We start from the raw sequence: 20,019 nt of genomic DNA, 5'->3' as shown, positions 1-20,019 counted from the left end.
GCTGCCTAATACGAAAGCCTGATGTGAGAACAGTCATTTTGGGGATTTTTTTTTTTTTTTAATTATTATTATTTTTGATTTAGAAAACAGTTCCAAATGAAACATAGTAAAAGCTGATGTCTGTAGAAGAAAGGACAGTGCCTGGTCATGTCGTTTGAAGGGCTACTGGCCCTGAGCCACCGGTGGCCATGTAACTTGTGGCAGTTGTACTGAAGCCAGCAGCACTTGCTGCTCAGGTACTCACACAAACCACCCCATTGAGTGCTTTGCTGAACTGGGGCCGGTAGCACCTTGACAAATACAGTTCAGATTTAAAATCTTTAGAGCAAGCAAAAATCTCATGGTTTTGGTAGACAAATGTGGGTATACTGATCTAAACTTGAAATGCAAAACTGTTTTGAACACTGATTGGAGACCATGGTTGGTATCAAATAAATGACAAAGACAAGGTCTCATGAATTGTGTTGTAGCTGCCTGAAGCCCTTAAGTGGAATTTGACAGTGATGTGAGGACATAGAAATAGCCTCATCTGGGAAAGACTGGCCACCTTGCAGTATGCAGTGATTTGAGGCAGACATGGTTGGTTTTAGGTGCTTTACTTCTTTCTGGCTCAGTAATGATGTTTGTACAATTTCCCTAATGTTTATAAAAGTTGTAACTGGAGCAGAAGAGCACGTGTTCCGATAACAGTCCCCTGCCCTTCATGGTGCAAATGCCTGATAGGTATGTTATAGAGCAGTTCCACTGCTGTTACTGTGCAAAACCCCTCCTTGCATGAGTTATCACTAGTTCTACATACTGTAGAAAAGAGAAAAAGCAACAGCTGTGTGGGTTGGTAAGCTGCTCGGATCTGCTCGGATTGCTTCCTCTTTTAAAAGTAAATCAAGACGGCAGACATGACAAAGCTCATGGTGGGTATTTCTGCAGCTTTTATTAAACATCGCAGCTTCCCATGTAACTCAATTCCTCTCCTTGTACATGGGGACCCAGGTACAACATTTGTACTACACTAAGACAAATGTTTAGGCAGAACCAAAAAAACCTTTCATAAAGGCACATTGAATTTATACCTTTTGCTGATTTCCAGATGTCCAGCTGGTCAAGAGAGACTTGTGTGTGTGTGCATTTATGAATGCCTTATTTCCAGTTGGATCCTTTTAATTTCATTGGGGAATAATGATCAACTTTCTGGCTATTTTTAATGGATGGCAGCAAATCCATATGGTATCACTAATGGTTCTTTAATGACAAAGGGGTTTGGGAGGAATGGAGAAACCAGAAAAACTGGAATAAATGATAATATTTGCAAGCTGCTTATTGCCATAAACACTAAATATGAGTAAAGGATTGTGGAAAATCAGAGCCTTTCAGAAATATTTCTCCTCACTGAACAAAAATCTTTGCTGAAGCTACTCTGTAGTATGTTTTTTCCTCCTTTTCAGTTCCCAATTAAATCTGGTGCTTGCATCTGCTGATCTAACATAACCTAATCCAGAGAAAGAAGGGAGAGGCATCTGAATGTAGCAAATGATACAAATAGTCCCAAGGGAACTTCTTCTAGTCTAGCTCCTAAAAGGTACAACCATCCAGTTGCTGAAAGAACTGAGAAGGAACTAGCTAGCAATGCCTGACCTGTAAAATCTCATACAGATGGAAGGAGAGGGAAGAGGCATGGAAAAGCTAGCAAGATGCTTGAGTTCCTTCAGTTACGTAGGCTTCTGGAATTATATTGCAAAAGAGAGTTAAAACAAGGATGGTATGCATAATGTAGAACATTTATTGATCAGAAAGCTTGGCCAAATATAGTATTTTTAGAATGTGTATTTAAACCAAAATATCTGTTGTACATCTTACTATTTTAGGATCCAGTATGTAACACTATCTACTTCAAATAATACTGTAAATAAAACTTTCTTTCATGTACCTTGGTGATTTAGTTACAAAGGCATTTAAGGTTTTTCTCCTCTGAAGACAGGCTGAGGGAGATGGGGTTGTTTAGCCTGGAGAAGAGAAGACTCCAGGGAGACTTCATAGTACCCTTTAGTACCTAAAAGGGGCTGCAGAAAAGCTGGGGAGGGACTCTTCATCAAACAGCAGTCTTAGGATGGGGGGAGTGGTTTTAAACTGAAAGAAGGGAGATTTAGATCAGACATTAGGAAGAAATTCTTCCTTCAGAGGGCAGTGAGGCACTGGCACAGGCTGCCCAGAGAAGCTGTGGCTGCCCCATCCCTGGCAGTGCCCAAGGCCAGGCTGGATGGGGCTTTGTGCAGCCTGGGCTGGTGGGAGGTGTCCCTGCCTGTGGCAGGGGGGTTGGAATTAAATGATCTTTAAGGCCATTTCCAACCCAAACTATTCCATGATTCTGTATTTTGGCTAGCTACTAAAATAAAAGACCTTTCACAGGTCACGTTTGCAACTAACATGTAATAGGTGGTGAAGAACATGTTCTCATGGTAAAATTGACTTTATTAAATAATCAAAATAATGAAGTCATTGGTCCCATAATCTTTAGGATAGGTCGTTTGGGCTCCAGCCCAACTTCATGGGAGTTAATGGATAGACTCCTGCTACATTTAGTGAGTTACGCTATGGCCCGTTTTCAGTTCTCATTTTAGCAATGAGCTTAGCAGCCAGAACCTGTCCCCAGCCCGGTATTTCACATAGCTGTAAATTCTCAACAGAGCACAGCTGGCCCAGCCAGCCCTGCATTGCAGAGCCCAGCGAGCTGCGTGCACTGGAATGGAGCTGCTTTGCCTAACGAGGTATTGCAGGGTCTCAGCTCATCAGCCCACATGTGCCTGAGCACAGAGGTCCTGAAACAGCTGCAAAGGTGCTGCAGCTCAGAGGCTGTCATCCTACCTGAGCTCTCTGTGCTTCTCTGTGCCGTAAAGGAGTTTCCTGCTTGCCTCATGGAGCCCAGTAACATGCTTCACATAGCTCAGTGGCGCACAGGTTACTGTGCTTTGAATTAAGGATGATGCCTTCTATACAGTGGAAGTCTCAAAGTTCCTCATGGCTATTTAATGTAGGACTTACCAGACTTGGGAGTAGAACAAACTCTGGTATCCAGGTAAAGATGAAGAGTTTTTGTAAATGATACCTTCCTTGTTTGGATTCAGATTCATTAAAATGTACTTGCAGTCTCTTTAGAAAAGTGTGAATATGTGTTTTTGTCTTAATATTTAAAATCTGATACAACATATTTTAAATGTATATTGAGTTATTGAAACCAGATGAAATAATAAACAACTTTATTATATGAGGAAAGGAGAAGTGGAAGTAAAAAAAAGTCTACTGGAATGAAAAATGGAAAATTATTTTTGGGAAAAAAAATGGGAAAAAAAATTAAAAATGAGCCAGAGTAGTAAAAGTTTATAACAGAACTAACAGTTAACAAAACTGAAAGGGACAAAGTAAAAAATAAACACAACTCTTTCAGGTTATTGTCAAAAGATGTTTGCAAACCTAATAAGGAGAAAGTATCAAAAGAGACTCAAGTAAAGGAGATCACTCTACAGCAGTCTTTCTGTTGTGAAAAGCAAATATTGTTATGCGATAAGTAGTTCTTAGAATACATATGTGTATTGTTAGTTAGAAATTTGGCAACAGGTAACTGTGCGGTAAAACAAAACAAAACAAAACATTATTCTTTCAGGCCACTTCCAAAAGCTTGTAACTGTCAGTCAATGGAAAGCTGCCTTGGTTCACATTCAGGTTCATGTCATTGACCTGACAGAACTTCAGTCGTTAAATTGCAAAACTGGCGGTAATGTTCCATTACTGCTAACTAAGCCTACACACTTTCCTCCTTTTTTGTAGGGGAAGAGGCATAAACAAAGTTGCCTGCATTTAGTACAACAGCAACACTTTTCACCCATTCTGAGCTCTGCAGGTAGTCACTAATAGATGCTTTTTAGTATGGAACTGTCATGGTTACATCTGCCTGGCATGGTGTGCCACTCGAAGTCTGCAATGTAGCTGTCAGCTAGCTTTACTAACTTTACTAACAAGTACAGTGGATGCAGAAGCCAGAGACTTGCCAGGCTCCTTCCCTTACTCCTTCCCTCTCTGCCCTGCAGGCTGCTGTGGGATAACCAAGGGTGTCTGTCGCTCAGTCTGAAGCTCAGCCTGCAGATCTGGAGCTGAACTCCCTTCCCTCAGTGTTGATAGACTTTACTTAAAATCAATGTTATGTGGACAGACATGAGCAAATCTCTTAAGAGTCTTTTCCATTGTCAGCTGTGCCCCATTACACTTCCTGTAAAGCAGATTCATAACTTGTATTGTAAGCACTGATTGCAGCCCGTGGCGAGCCTCTCTGAAAATAATGGAGCTGTGCAGAGACAACTTGTTCCTGGAACAATCACTTCTGACACCTCCTGGATGAGTGCATCTTGGCTCAGCAATGGAAAAGCACTGAAGTTGACTTTACAAGGCAGTGTGCACACAAAATGAAGCCTAATTTAAATTTGCTTAATCCCATAATGTAATATTAGTGTGAACGTGACATTTGCTTGCCAAGAGTGTGCATGCCACTTCTCTGTGGGCACCCTCAAGGCATGTTTCTTAACTTGCAGAGCTTATTAGTAACTATTTTTAGATCTTCAGGCAAACTTACAAAAACTGACAAATGGTAAAAGCATTCGGTAACTAGTACTGCCACATAGATAACAACAGGGAGTCTGGGTCTCACATTAAATTAGGATTTGGACTGAGGAACCATCAGTGAGAGTTTGTACGTTCCAGTCCCTACCTCGCAGCATGTGGAACGTGACAGTTTTTGTTCTATCATTTATTTACTTTGCTTGCACCTACAGCTAGCGTTGTCTGTGGCGGTAGATTCAATGTGCGTGCAGTGGGACACGGTGCACGTTCCAAGCAGTTTGCACTTTCAGGAGCTGGAATAGAAAGGAGAAACTTACTACGTTTCATAAGGGTAATCAGTGTGCAGTTGTGCACAATGATAGATTACTTGATTAGTTTACTGATCGGTTGCATTTTGATTTGATTTGCAGATTATTTTTTTTTCCTTGGCTATTTTTAATTTCCCTTTGAACATCTGAATACATTATTTAGCAAATGTATTAGAGTTGGAATGCTCTTGCTTGTAACATTTTTTCCTAAGAATATCATTAGATTGAAATTCCTTGCATTGGCAAGCTGCCTGTTCAGCTCTCTCCTTATCTCTTCAAGCTCGCTGCTGAGCTGCTCTACCAGCAGCCTGGCCGCCTTGGTGTCCATTTTCCTCCCTGTCACCAATTATCAAGCATGTCCTTCGGCAACAAGCTGGTGACCAGGGCAGAAAACATTGGAGGAGGAAGCTGCAGGAAGGGTGTAGTTGGTGTGAAGTCCAAAAGCACCCTCTGCACATGCTGGTGGTGTGGAGCTGCTCCTTTCGGGGAGAGGAATTCCTCCTGGCTCCTCTGTGCCCGGACAGGAGAGCAGAAGGACGGAGGAAGGCCTTAGCAGGGGGAGGCTGATGGGGAAGCTGCCCAAGTTGCTTTCAATTCTCCAGAGGGTGTAACGGCAACAGATACAAGCAGTAACTCCAAACACCTCAGCTTCTCTCTAAGGGCTGTGTCAACCTTGACAATTGCTGAGGGAAGAGGATTTTAATTTGGGGGCTGTGGGGCCTCTGTGCTGCAAGCCATGCTCTTTCAGGGCATGCCTCAGCATGGCATAAGCACCAGGGGCAGGCCTGGGCTCGGGCCCTGGCCCATCTCCACAGCGGCCCCACCTGCCCTGTGCGGTGGCACCCGTGTGGGGGTAAAAAGGGCTGGGGTCGCTGTGTGAGCGTGGGCCTGGCAGCCCGGGGAGGGAGCAGGCTTGGCTTGGTTTTGCTTCCACATGCGCTGGTATTGACGCCCCAAAGGCAGCCGTGGGGCCTCAGCCGGGAACGGCTCCCCAGGCCCTGCTGGTGGTGTGGTGACGGTGACCTGAGGTCCTGCCTGCTCCCCTGGGAAGCTGCTTGGGTGGGGTGCACAGCTGAAGTTTTCTTCTCAGACCTGTACACCAAAGATTGCGTTTCGACAGAATGTCGAAATGAAATGTGTTGATGTTTAATTGTGACCTTGTTTTGATCAATCAAAATACCCTCAGAGTAAAAGCAACCGCAGGTTCCTGTTGGGCTGCCCAAACTCATCTGTTCTTGCATTCATTATAATTTCCATGTATTTCTGTGTGAGAGTCTGGTGGATAGGGTTTTAGAAATCCATGTTTCTCTAAGTTACACATACTTGTTAGTACATACAGTCTTAAAAAGTTCTGTGTGTATTTTAGTGCATCAGTGAATATGACAAATTAATTGCAAAGCAGGTAATTTATGCAATTAAAGACCTTACTGCTGCTATGGCAGATTTCCAATATGAGGTGTGTGGAAGGTTAATACTTTCTAAGCTGGTGCCTATGTGCAGGGTTTCTATGTCCTGGTAGAAAAAGTGAAAGAATTTATGGTGGAGAGTTTTTACTGCAATATCATCTTGGTAATGCAAAAGAAGTACAGTTTGTAATTAGTCTTGGGGTCTCAGTACCGTTACCACAGAATCGCGAGGTGGAAGAACCATGCTGCAGTCCTGTTTTTGCTTGCTTGCCTTGCCTCTCTCTGTTCCTTGTGCAGAAAGGTGGAAGGCAACTCTTGACACGAGACATGAGAAGGGCTCCCAGGTCTGCCAGCTGAGACATGCTCAGGATAGCCCTGAAGTACTCAAGGCTAGTTTGGCAAGAACATTGTTAGAAATGTAGTGAGTTTTTCAGTTTAGATTATGTTCTCGGTCTGTAAAAAGAAACCCAGATATTATGTGTTACCAGGATTGTTTACTGAAGTACTACTATTCTCTTTCATTTAAGTCAATAATGAATATTTCTGGCAGACCTTTTGCAGTAGCGTTACATTTCACCAAAGTTCACAATTTAATAAAGTAGTTTAAATGGATAAAGTGAGACTTTCCACAAAGACTTGGTTGTGTTCAGGTAGGCCTGAGAATGAAAAGCAATGACCAGAAGTTAGGAGGACATGTGAAACACTACCTGTACAGCAAGCTATCTCACTAACTGTGTCACACTTTCAAAAAGAGCCCATTTTGAGTGGAAGTGCATCTTGCTGCCAGCTGGCTTGGCAGGTCTTCAGCTCATAGCCTTAGTCTATTCCCTGAGGTCAGATAGCTGCTTTTGTAAAGTCTGGGATCATATTACATAGTACTAAAATACATTGCTTGTGTGGAATCAATCGCTTCACAGCTCATTGTTTAATTGACATTCAATGTCCAGTTGCCAAGCCAATAGTGCAGTTTGACATGGAATTAAAAACACAAGAGCTGTGGCAAAATACTGGGTAGGAGAGGGTGTCAAGATACATGGAAGGTTATTGGCAATGGAGTATTTTTTTTACTAGTTTGGTGTCTTGTTTTACAAAGCGAATTCTAAAATATGTTAGCTCTGTTGCAATTCATGCATCACAAATACACCGTTCTTATACAAAATGCCTCTCATTCAGTAGGAGCCATACACTTGAGCTCTTGTAGACATTCACAGATTTTGTAGATCTTTGAAATCTGGGAACATCATGTCGAAGTATTAGTAACTGATACATGGCTGACTGAGGCAGTGCCTTGGCTTTTCTCATCCAGAGAATCTGAGTTCTGAAGGCCAAGGTATTAGAGGATGAGTCTCTAACCCTTTGTTAAAGATTGATTTTTATTTTATTTATTTGTTTTACCTATTCAAAGCCGGTGGCTCTTCTAATATATTTTGTTTGAGCTGAAACAGTTCCTAATTAAAAGACTGAAAGACAAAAGTTAAGAGATAAGCATCTCACTTTACAGAGCAAGTAAAATCAGCCTGAGCATCACTGGTAATATGCTAAATTAGCAATGTAGTACTCTGACATACCAAATTATCAAAAAAAAAAAAAGAAAAGAAAAGAAAAGAAAAATAAAAAAGAAAGTCAGGGAAAAATTACATGGTTCAACAGTTAACTTACTCAGCTTTCTAAGTAGCATAACACTTCTGTCAGAGTCTAGCAGGCAAACTGATAATTTAAATAATAAATATTTTAAAGGATCAAAACCAAATGAGAGACATTAGGAGGAGGAAGAGGATAGTAATGTGACTCTTCAGGATACTTGAACTACAGGGAAATAGCATTGAAAATGTGGATATATAAGAAACCCTAAATGGTAGTTTGACTTGGTTTCAGGGAATGGAAAGATAAGAAAATGTATGCTGCATGGAAACTGATTGATAGCTAATGCTACAGGTTGTAAAAATAGGACACTTTCAGAGACAGAAAAGTACAAGTTGATTTCAATTGTAATGGATCACTGAAGTTGGATTACATTCATTTGAGAATTCTGAAAGTGATTGTGTGAGGAGCATCTGAGCTGATAAGAATAATACCCAGCTTATCATAATAACTGCCTGTTATACTTGGGAACTGGACTGCAGGAAATATCTCACTTTTAAATTTTATTTTATTTAAGAATTAAATGAAGTCCTTGGAATGATAAGATAGTGAACCTGTGTTAACGAAGTAACCAGTGGAAAAATGACCTACTTGAGCATAGTGTGCATACCATTCACAAAAAGGAAAGCAGGCAAACAAGTCATTGACCTGACTTCAAAATAATAGAGGTTTTGGATGTTAACAAAAGATTGTGAGACACAGTTGATGACGTACATGAGCAGCAATTAAAGTTTAGTATGTTTCTCATCACACAGCTGAAATTTCAAAATCGGTCTGCTGAACTAGTCCTATGGTCCACATAGGGGATAACTAAAGTTGAGCTGAAAGTTTGTGCCTTTTACAGAAGATAGGTGTTAAATATGTATGTGAAATTACTGCATGTATTTATTTTGGTTGATTGTTATGCTTTAGATGAAGATACAGAAATATACTGTGAGTCAAGCAGAACATCTTGGGAATATTACCTGTTGGCTAACTAAGGTATATAGCATTTCTCTTTGACAGATGAAATTGCAGTGAATTTCGGTTACACTGTTAGCGTATGAGTTGAAGCTTTGTGAAGTCAGTGGAATTTTTGTTCTTTGATTATGTCAGCAAAGATATTGTTGTTGTCAAAATAATTTTTTTGTACCTCACAGCCACCATGACTAGTTGGAAAGAACCTGAAGGTATTGTTGTTTCAGTTGGCAAATACGGGTAATTAACTATATGCAACTTTAACATGACAGATAAATTTAAATAGAATGACTATGCATATATTAACAAACTTGATAGCATAAGGTACATGGTGTGTTGGACTGATCTCTTTAAATAATAGATTTTCATGGACAGTGATGACAGTTTCTCATCTTCTGTGTTCTGCTCACCCAGAGTTCAATGGTCTTGATTTCCTTCTGGCTCTTGCATATCAACAGATCACTTAGATGTGCTGGTTCTTGAGGTTTTATTTGGGATGAGCTTTTGAACAATGATGTGTTTCATCTATTTTAAATCTTATAGTATTTTTCATCTTTTAATTTTGTCTTGAACTAAGGAATAGTCACAAAAATGCAAATTTTAAAAATGAACAGAAAAGGATTCAGATTTTTTTTTTTTTAATTTCCATCTAGGTTATTTTAAACATTTCTTAATACTAAATATTAGTATATTTGTTTGAGGTAATCTAACCAGTTAGTAAGTAACATGAGCCTAATTTGAGGCATATCTGTCTGATTACAGTGTAATTTTGCTAACATCTAGGTTTTACAAAATACCATAATGTGTCATAATCACTATATTGCGAGAAGAACAAAGTTGGAAAGATTTTTCTAAAACTAAAGATACTCTTGGTCATCTAAGAAAATATCTGTCATTGAAAGCTGAGCTACAGGTTGAATTTTCATGAAGTATATTTAAATGCTTATCATGGAGTTGCTTTCTTGTTCAGCATTCATTTGATCCAGTGATTCACGTTGCATTCTTACAAACTGCAGCATGTATATGCTTTTCTTTTTTTTAAAAAAAATGATGCTATGGACTTTCTGACAGTTGTTTTTTTTTTCTTTTTCTCCAGTGAAGGGAAGTCAGAAGTGTGAGCTGAATTGCCGTGCCATAGGCTACCGATTCTACGTGAGACAAGCTGAAAAAGTGATAGATGGGACACCCTGTGACCAAAACGGGACTTCAATCTGTGTGGCAGGGCAGTGCAAGGTAAGGCTACTGTCTTTAGCGAATTGGCCTGTTGACTGTCTGTGCCATTCTTAATGTCTATAATAGGTTGATACTTCACCTGTGGAATGATGTCTTCAACTTCTTTCTTAGGCTTTAGCAGATTTCAGAAATGCTAACTTCTATTATTACAGGTTTCATTTCCATACTATTTTTTCTGTCTACTGAGAGCAAGCTATGGAATCCTGAAAGTCTTGATTCAGAAGGTGTTCTGGCCACAATTAAGATGACTTTTGGTGAGCTTTTCCGTATGTTTAGCTTTAGCTCCTTTAGAAGAGATTCTGTGAAGGAATCAAAATGAAAACATTGGAAACATAAATAAGAGAGAAATATATCTTCCTTTTATTAAACTTCAGTGTGGAGGTTTTTTTTTGAGTCTGTAAAATAAACAGGTAACTGAATAACCGAATTATTTTGATGGCATTTTAGCTGGAGTTAGTTTTCTGTTTGGCCAGTGTTTGCCATTTTTGAGATTCAAGTCTTACTGGCTGTCCATTTACTCAGTAGTGATGTTCTCTTAGAATATAATGAAGTGAATGACAAACTTTCAAGAGTTCAGAAGGAGCTACTGTATTGACTTTTTGCAGCCTGCTGTCTGTCTTCCCTTTGTAATGAATAAATACACTGTTCTTTTTCTGCAGGATGGTAGCAATCTTCAAGACAATGTTACGGTCTTTGAAAAAATGTTTATTTGTAATTTTTGGTGAAGTAAGATTAGTGAAAATATGTATTACATAAATTGCTAGTAAGTGGCATTTGATGCTTGGATGATGTTTTCCATGTACATTGGCAAAAGAAGCAGAAGTGGGTCAGATGTGACTCACAAACTCAAATTGTGAAAGGTCAAGTTCAGTTTAAATAGTTGGTTTGCCAGAAGAAGTGTCTTATGACTGCAGCCTTTTCTTAGGCACGTCTAAATTCCTCTTGAACACATTTGGACAATGCTGTGTATGTTTCTGTTCTCAGCAGTGCATGCAAAGCCATAGCTTTGACTTTCCTTTGCAGATGATGGATCTTTCTGAAGTTGATCATTCTTTAAAGTCTCCCCTGATTTTAAACCAGATCTGAAAGGGCCAGGATTTTTTCTTAATTACTGCTCTGATCCATGACTTGGAAAACTGAAAAACAGGTTTAGTGTACCAGCTGTTTTCCAAGTACTGTGCAAATGAAAAAGTGTATACTAATACATTTGTGTTGGAGGTCTGTCTTAGCAAGGAAAGGCTGTGTGTTTGTCAACCTACTGGGAAATAGTGTTCTGAGTTTTGAAAATCAGGCATTGCATGTATAGAATGCTCCTTCGTAAAGCTGCATATAAACAAACCATACGCTATAAATGCTTACTGTGAACATGTATCTTGGATTCCTATAACCATCAAACAATTCAGGTTGGAAGGGGCCTGTGGAGGTCATGTAGTTCATCACTCTACTCAGAACAGGGCCATCTGTATGAGATAGCTGTCATGGCCTTTTCCAGGCTGAGTTTTGAACCTGGTCCAGTGTTAGAGCATTATTGTGGTGGAATCTTTTTCCTTGTATTTGACTGAAATTCCCCATATTGCAACTTGTGCCCTTAGTCTGTCAGCCTAGCACTGCTTACCTCTGAAAATAATCTTGCTCTGTGTGATCTGTTACACTCTCATTAAGTACAAACAGCAGTGAAATCTTCCCTTAGCCTTGTCTTAAGGCTAGGGATCCCTAGGCTTTGGTCCTGTTTCCCCCCCTATGTTGTTGAAAATAGACCTAGAAATCAAAATCTCTGTGCCTATGTAAACTGTTCCTCAGTAATGCTTTGTTAATTAGTGTAACCTAGAGAGTTGAAATAGAATCTGTTCTGTATTGGTGCTCAGTGCCTTAGAACTAACAAATTATTGTGAGAAAGCCAAGTCAAAGCAGGTAAAGGCTCTCCATGTTTTATCCACTTTATTGTGGCTCTTGCTGTGGCTAAGTGCAATGAAAGAGTAAGCTAGGAAGAGCTGAGAGAGTTGACCAAGTCCTCATATACAGTAGTATTAACTGCACTTGTGCAGAAGTAAGCGGAACTTTGCAAGCTTCGGAAGACACATTTAGCTAAAATAAAGGTTTGTATTTTTCCTCTGAAGAGGAACTTCAGTCACTAACGGGTCAAAACATAAACGTTGTAGGACTAAAAAAAAAAAAAAAAAAAAAAGTACCTCATGCAAACATTTACAGGTTTACAGAATTGTTTAATTCTCAAGTATGTATGCTTAAGTGCCTTATTAAGCAAAATATGAGAGCTTCTATTCATAGATGCTTAATAGCCTCAGTTAAATCCATGGTATAAAAACAAAAGCCACCCTTCAATCCGTAATGAAAGTTCACAGCAGTTGTGCATTCACAAGCCTCACATTATGTCGAGCATGTTGAGCTTTAAGAGATTGTCCTAAATTGAACATGACATTCTGTATGTGCCTGTGTAGTGAGTTATAGTTTGGTTGGATTAAATGCTGTATTTTAAACCTATTCATAAAATTTCTAATCCAACCCCAATCTTAACATTTTTTTTTCTTTTCACTTTGTGAGCTTATGGAAAGATTCTGATTCTATTTGGGATATTTTCTTTCTTCCTTCCTTTGCATAAACATCTCTTCATTGCATCTGCTTTTGCAAGTCTCTGAAAGTACAGAAGACAATGATTCTGTATGATCACTTAATATTTAGTGAGACCAATCTACAAAACAATGAGCTTAAATACTTAATACTTAAAATTGCTAAATGTGTTATCAAGAATAGCCTAATAGCCTAATCTGTTCTATGGTTCTGTGCTTCCCCCCACTCCCACCCCTCCCCTTTTTATCAGTGGAAAAATACTGGCAGGGTGTTATTGTTCCTCCATTTCTTCTCTCTGGTATTTCTTCTAGCTTGTTATTTTTTGTATTTGTCCTATTTCTTTTATTCTCCTCCCATAGACATATATGGGTTTTGTTCATTTGCTGGTACTTATTTCAGCCCTAATCACTTCATTGGCAGTTACAGTTTAGGTGAGTGACCCTTAAGACATCAGCGTGAAGCAGCTCCATTTATCACTTGGGTCTGTAAGTGTTTGTATGACAGGAGAACAAGAATGCAAGAATGTATGTGGCTCTTTCCTTCATATCAGGAAGGAAAATCACACGTTCAATCTTTCTTGTGTTCCTTCAAAATGTCCTGTCACCAGCTCCAAAGTGAGGGGAATGGACTCCTAATTGTCCAGCAGAAATGACTTCCTTTCTGTAGGCTAGTAAAGTAATCACTGTCTATATTTTTTATTCATGATTGCTTTCTCCACAGACACAAACATTATGTTGTGAAAAACATGTTTTTCATGTTTTGAAAACAAAGTTTTCGGCTTCCTTAATATGGTAGCAAGTAAGACAAGCTTACCTCATCTTTAACATGTAATGAGGAAGTAGATAGGAACAATCCTCTGGTACTGTATTGCTTTCACAAATACTGGACATCTGTTTGAAAGCACAGATGTTGTCTGGTTACTTTCAGAATACAATTTGAGTTCTGTCCTTCTGCAAAAACTTTGGTTGCAGGAGGCTGTTTCTGAGTGAAGTTGAAAGGTATCAAGAATTTATGCCAAATATGATGCTTTAAAGTAACTCAAATATTTTCTTAAGGTTCATATCTACATTGCACTGAAGGTACCAACCTTGTGGTGGTAGTGGAATGCAAGTGGTCAAGGTCAGATTGGAACGAGGCTGTTTTGCTTCAAGGAATTGACTAATTAATTTCTTTACAGGGACTATGAAAGGAAAAAAAAAGTGTTTATTTTTTCAATAGACTATAAAAAGATTGAATGTACAGATCTGGCACACAGATTTCTCACATTGTCCGCATTAACAGGACTTCTGTGGGAGAACGGTGAAGCTGTGGATCAGCAACTGCTACTGTGTTGTGATCCACGATCATTACTAATTCAGGACAAGTTCTTTAATTGTAATTAATTGTGATATTTAGGAGTAATACCCTTGAAAAAAAAACTAGGATGTAGTCCATTCACCTCTTTATACAAGGGCACAACTAAATCAAAGTTACAGCACAGGTCAGAAGCAGGACTCAGTAAAGATAAAGAGTTCTCTCTTTTTTTTTTTTTTTTTTTTTTTTTTTGTCTCTGTTGACTGTTAATACTTGTCTTCCAGCAGTATTTATATTCTTGAAATTCTTCCTGAATACTAGCAGTTGGACTTGCTACATCCATTGCTAGGCTTTTGATTTTTTACACAACTTACAGAAAGGGGAGTTCTCAAAATTGTTTCTCTCATCTAATTGAGGAAAGCAGGTGAAGTTTAAAGAAGATGGAAGCCATTACTATTTCTTTCAGGTTACTTTTATTAATATTTTATTATGTGCCATCCTATAAGTAAAAGAAAATGTTAATGAATTTCTAAGAAAGCAGTTTGAAAAGTTTTATGATCAGTTTCTATTTCATCTTGCAGTATGTGTACAGAGGGTGCTCACTGATCACAGTTTCCCTAGAAACATTTGCCCTAGCCAAGAGATTTACCACGATTATAAATTTACAAATCCAAGTTTTCAAGAATTTACAGATACTGCTGTATCTTCTTATATATAAGGTTGCTATAAACATGATAGTCATACATAGGGAAAGATCATCAGCCACAATTTTGTGTATGATGCATTATGGATGTCACAGATTACATTTAATGTGTAACAGTGAAGTAAACTAGAGCTCATGAAGTAACTTGAGAATTCTTGTGTGTTCTACATGTAAAGAACTTGAATTCCCAACTTCATCCGTTCAACAGTGCAGTAGTTATGTTGAGAATTTGTGTGTAAACCATACTCTTAATTTTGTTTCAAACTTTTGAGTTAGTTTTTAAGAGTATTGAGATACAGGTCACATTAAAGGACAGTATACTATTACAGCTTCATGCTGCTTAGAAACACTAATTATTAACTCACTCTTTTTTATTATTTTATTATATTTTCTGGTTCAGGAATAGGAAGTCGGTACAAAGTCTTTAGTGAAACTGTACAACAGCATGTTTGTGTTTGAGGAAGGTTGGTAGAATAATGTCATATAAGATGTGTTTCATTCTTCCTCTTAAACGTACTACATATTTCAGGATACATTGATGTGTATTAAAATTAATTATTGTGTTTTTCTTGTGCCATATATCAAATCTTGCATTCCATGTGATTTATTAATGAATAAGTCTGACAAAGAAAATGAGTATTCTTGAATATGTTTCCTGTCTCCATGGAATCTGAGACTTTTTTTGGTCCACATGCTCAGGAAGCACCAAACTATTTAAAATAAATAATTTTATTTATCGTAGATATTATACACTATTGAGAGAACATGAATGTAGATGAAGGATGTAGTGAGAACTAATTTAGGTTTTGTACTGTCATGCATAAGAGAATTTTTTTCTGAGAAGCTGTCAGTATTTACAGCTAACTGAAAATGTTTCTCAAGTAATGAAGCTTATTCAAATGTTCGTAATAGATAGCTTTTCCTTAATGCCACATTATTTTATTTTTAAAATCAGGTAATTTGTGGTCTCTGTCACCCTCTGTTGGACATCTTGCTTCATTACCAGAAACAATATCCTGTAAAAAAACATCTGTTGGTCCCCAGAAATGTTGTTTCTGGGTAGTATTTTCAGTTTACCTTCTTCTTTGAAACAAAAGGCAGAAAATATTGCTTTAATAAAAATTACTGCTGGAAAACAGAATAAAGAATATGATAAAGACAGCTGTGCCTTCATCAGAAATAAAACTTAAACACATATGAATTAAGGTGTTTCTCACTTGTTAATGATTTAAAATGTTACGTAAGGCAACCACAAGCAACAGAAGTTCTCAGTATATAAAATGCAGTCATACCTGTTGTAATGAAAATTTGTTACACAGATATTTATTGACAGCATTCAATACATTTCTTTTCTTTTTTGAATTGCTAACCAATATTAGATAGAATGGCCTTATAAAACTGAAAGAGTGCTTAATCTTAGCAGTCAAGTTACACTTTAGCATAACAGAAGAGATTTTACAAACAGTAGCCTGTACAAAAGTCCATCTTAAAGCCTGGTTGCTGTAAAACTGGAAGTATAACAATGGTCCTGATCAGTTTTATGATTTCTGTAAAAAAAAAAAATACTAAAAAACTCTTTATTGCACATTTGAGCAGTGTTCATTCTGATGAATTTTGGAGCCTTTTTTCATTGATGATCCTACCAAGTTTCACTTTTTTTACAGGATTTATACTTAGTGCCACAACCAATAGGTGTTTATACATATGCCATACATGTACACATACATATGCCATATTTCAGTATATTGGGTATGTGTTATTTGTTTTAGTGGATTGTTTTAATACATTTAATACATTTGCTACTTCTGTCTTCGCTCTAAATTTTTTCAGTGTTATTAAGTTTGAGAATGTCTTTGAATGTGGTTTCTTCAACTTGCTATTCAGCCAGAAGTGTGGGCTTGCTTGCTTTGAGATGATGTTTCTGCTTGTTTTAAATCTTCTGGAGCAAGTGAGATGATCCTGTTTAGTAACTTAATTTTTGAAGAAAAATGCAAGTGGAATTCTGAGGTGGTTTTAATAAATAAAGTGAAGTGTCAATACAAATGCTGTTAATAATTTTGGCCTTGACCATATTTTACTAAATGTACTTATATGGAGATATGTTGTGTGTGTATGTTGCACACAGCTAGGAGACTTCTGATGCAAGAAGTTCTCAATTCCTTGAAAGTAGGAAGCACTGACTTACTGTAATTTTGGAGAAAGAGTGAGGGTTATTTGTTACCTGTAAAGCAATTAATTGGCTTCGCAGAGATGTTAGTTACCACGCAGTGGCGCACTTTACAAAAGTATTACTACTTTGCATAGAACTTGATTTGGGTGGGAATTGTAGGTATCTTCTGAAGGCATTTTTGTATTCAATTTTTCCTTGCATTTTAGTTTTTTTAATCTCTCAGCTATCTCCTGAAAAATACCTGAGTATTTTAAAAATGCCCACAGTAAGTAACTTCAGAAGCAAAATGACTGGTGATAGAAATTTTACTTGCCTTTTAAAAAATAATTTTCATAAGATGTTGAAATTCTTACAAACTTTATAGGAAGGTGTCTTAAATTGGCTATAGGAAGCATAACAAAGTGTGTAAGATCTCCATATAAAAGCTTTGTTAGTCAGGGAGTTCCCATTTGGAAGAACTCTGCTGATACTCACCAGTGTCCAGGTGGCAGAATTGTCGGCTGCATCCTTGCTTTGGTAGGGAACTCCTAATGACTGTGGGATCGGAGTAACAGATTAGGATGATGAGAACTATGTTTCTTCTCTAAGTTAGGGTTGTTCTCATAACTTGAAGGTGTTGGAATATAGAGTAGTCCTATAAGGCTACAACTGGGTATTGTAAGGGAAAAGAATCTGTTTTCGGTAGGAATCTCGATTTGTGGAATGATGATTGTTTGCTCTGAGAAAAGGAGTCTAGAATGGAATTTATTTTATTTTTTGTTGGGCTTTCTTAAAGTTGGAGCCAGACTTACCCCCTTTCTCTATTCTCCTCTGTTTAGTTTGTAATAATCCATAAAACCTAAGGAAAAACCTAATATCTGGATTGATACAGTAGAATAGTATATAGAGCACATGTATATCTGTATCTGTGCTTCTGCCAAATTACAGAAAAGGTTTTTGGTTGATTGTTTATCTTCCTTGGTTGCTCAGAAGAGTGAGCCATATTCATCAGCACAGCGTAACATTGCAAATCTCTGTCTTGGGATACAAAAACTTTGAAAACAGCCTGAAGAACTGTACTAAATGAAATATTACCTTGTGCATCAATAGCACATCTGGCTCTCAGCACTTTAAAATTAGCCTAACCAGCACAAGGGCAGTTGAAGATTCGTGTCAAGTATTGTTTGCATTTGAGGAGGATCACTTTAATGGAGTGTTTCTAGTTATCTGACTTTCTTCTAAAAGTGGGCCTTGAAATAGAGAATTACTTATGTTGTTCTCCCCCAGGGAGCCACCATGTTAAGAAGTTGCATGCTACAGAGTGCCATCAAGACTTTGCCCAGGATAGGGCTGCACATTCAACATGCTCCATGGAAGCATAGTACTAGGTTATGGAGCCTGATAGCATTCAAATGGTGAAATACATTTCAGAATCAAATGAAATTTTTAAAAATTAAATCTGTTTGTTAATACTTGGTTTTTTTTGTTTTCTTTCTTATTTTTTTTTTGATTCAGTTAATAGTAGCCAAAGGACATACTGCTCTGAACTCAAGACCTTTTTAAAGGAATAGGTAGGATGCATTCCGTGAGGCAAAACCAGCAGTATTGCCACATCTTTATTTAGTTTTGTTGTTATTTCTGTACACAGCCACTGATGAAGGCTTTTTCTTTCAGGAAAAAATAGTCGATCCATAAAAGATACCATAAAAGTGGAGTAAAATATAGTTACAGTAACAGATATAGAAAGTGCTCTCCTTCTTTCTTCCTTTTTTTTTTTTTAATATATATCATTGTGATTTCTTGGGTGTTGGAAATAGAACTCTTCATTGCTTCTCTTCATAATGACTTATTAATGCCAAGCATTGCACTGAGAAGCACCTGCCTGGCATTAATAAGGTGTTAATGGAAGAAACAGGTTCCTGGGAGCTATGTAATAACTCCTTTGCCACTTTTTTCCTTCGTTTGCATAGTTTTCTGTTAAATGTTTTACAGAGAGAGTGAGCAAGCCTGTGAAGTTTCTTGACCTCACTGTACAAAAAGTCTTTCTGCCTTCCTCCATTTGTAAAACAACACCATAAATTTTTTTGGCCTATGATCTTTGGCCATGACCTGATTTCAGTTGCTTTTGATAGCTAATATACAGCAGGTGTGACCACTGCATATAAAAAGTTTGTAAAGGATAACTTTAGTACTTTTGAACTGAGGTAAAACTGATGCAAAATCAACTTTTGAACTGAGGTAAAACTGATGCAAAATCAGATGATGGGAAATAGTGAATAGCAAAGCATTCAAGTCAGATAAGATGCACTTCTTATTCTTCTCCCCTTGTCTAACAACCTCTTGTCCTAAGAAAGACCTCATAATTCAAAGGACTGCGCTCCAGACTCTTTGGTGAAGCTGCTTTCTGGATGTGCAGTAATGCGGTCTATAGTCTCCTTACAAATCAGTCAGTAATAAAGATGTGGTCTGGATCAGACATTGCTTATCATGACATTCAGTGTACTTATTCAGATCATATGATGCAGCATTTGTGCTAGTGCTATTGTGTTTTGATCTTTTTTCATTTTTATGCCAGTTACAGTGAGACAAGCTATACTTGATCAGTTTAAGTTAGAACAGTGTGGATACAGCATAAACCCTTCTGAAGTAACTTTAAGCAGGTATGACATTTCTGACTAAATTTCACTTAATGAGAATGAATTTATGCAAAATTTGCATATTGTATTTATGGACATAACATATTTTTGCTTCAGTACTTGGAACCCTAAAGCAAGATTTCACTGATTTGTTGAACTTCCGCCTAACAAGATTTGTGAAAAGGTACGGTATAGTTCAGTAACATTAAAAATTGGCTTACAGTTCTAAATACTGGATAAAAATGTTATCACTGTATGTTAAAACATTCTAAAATGTTTTTAAATGACTTTTAAGTATTCTGCATAGCATATGGTTTGGAAAATGGCTGTTTTACTTCAGTTTGGAAGAAAAATATATGCAGAAGTACCCCATAGAATGGCTTATCCAAATTGCGATTATTTTTCTGCTCCACTTTGTGCCTCTGTTTCTTTTCCTGTCAAATGTGGTCAGTACCACTTAAACAATCTATCTGAAGCAGCTTGAGACATAAAGAGGTAAAGG

At 37.8% G+C, this 20,019-nt stretch overlaps 1 protein-coding gene across 2 annotated transcripts in view; it reads left to right on the top strand.

The window, feature by feature from the left end:
* Positions 1 to 20,019, top strand: part of THSD4 (thrombospondin type 1 domain containing 4) — a 297,164-nt gene that overhangs the window by 124,733 nt on the left and 152,412 nt on the right. For both annotated transcript variants that reach the window (XM_005025428.6, XM_027467115.3), the window contains one exon: positions 10,014 to 10,150. In XM_005025428.6, coding sequence (XP_005025485.2) covers positions 10,014 to 10,150 — 137 coding nt within the window. The remainder of the gene's footprint in view (positions 1 to 10,013; positions 10,151 to 20,019) is intronic.

Source organism: Anas platyrhynchos, chromosome 11 (genome assembly GCF_047663525.1).
Source record: "Anas platyrhynchos isolate ZD024472 breed Pekin duck chromosome 11, IASCAAS_PekinDuck_T2T, whole genome shotgun sequence".
NCBI classification, from domain to species: Eukaryota; Metazoa; Chordata; class Aves; order Anseriformes; family Anatidae; genus Anas; species Anas platyrhynchos.
This window is presented reverse-complemented; position numbering and strand designations above follow the sequence as displayed.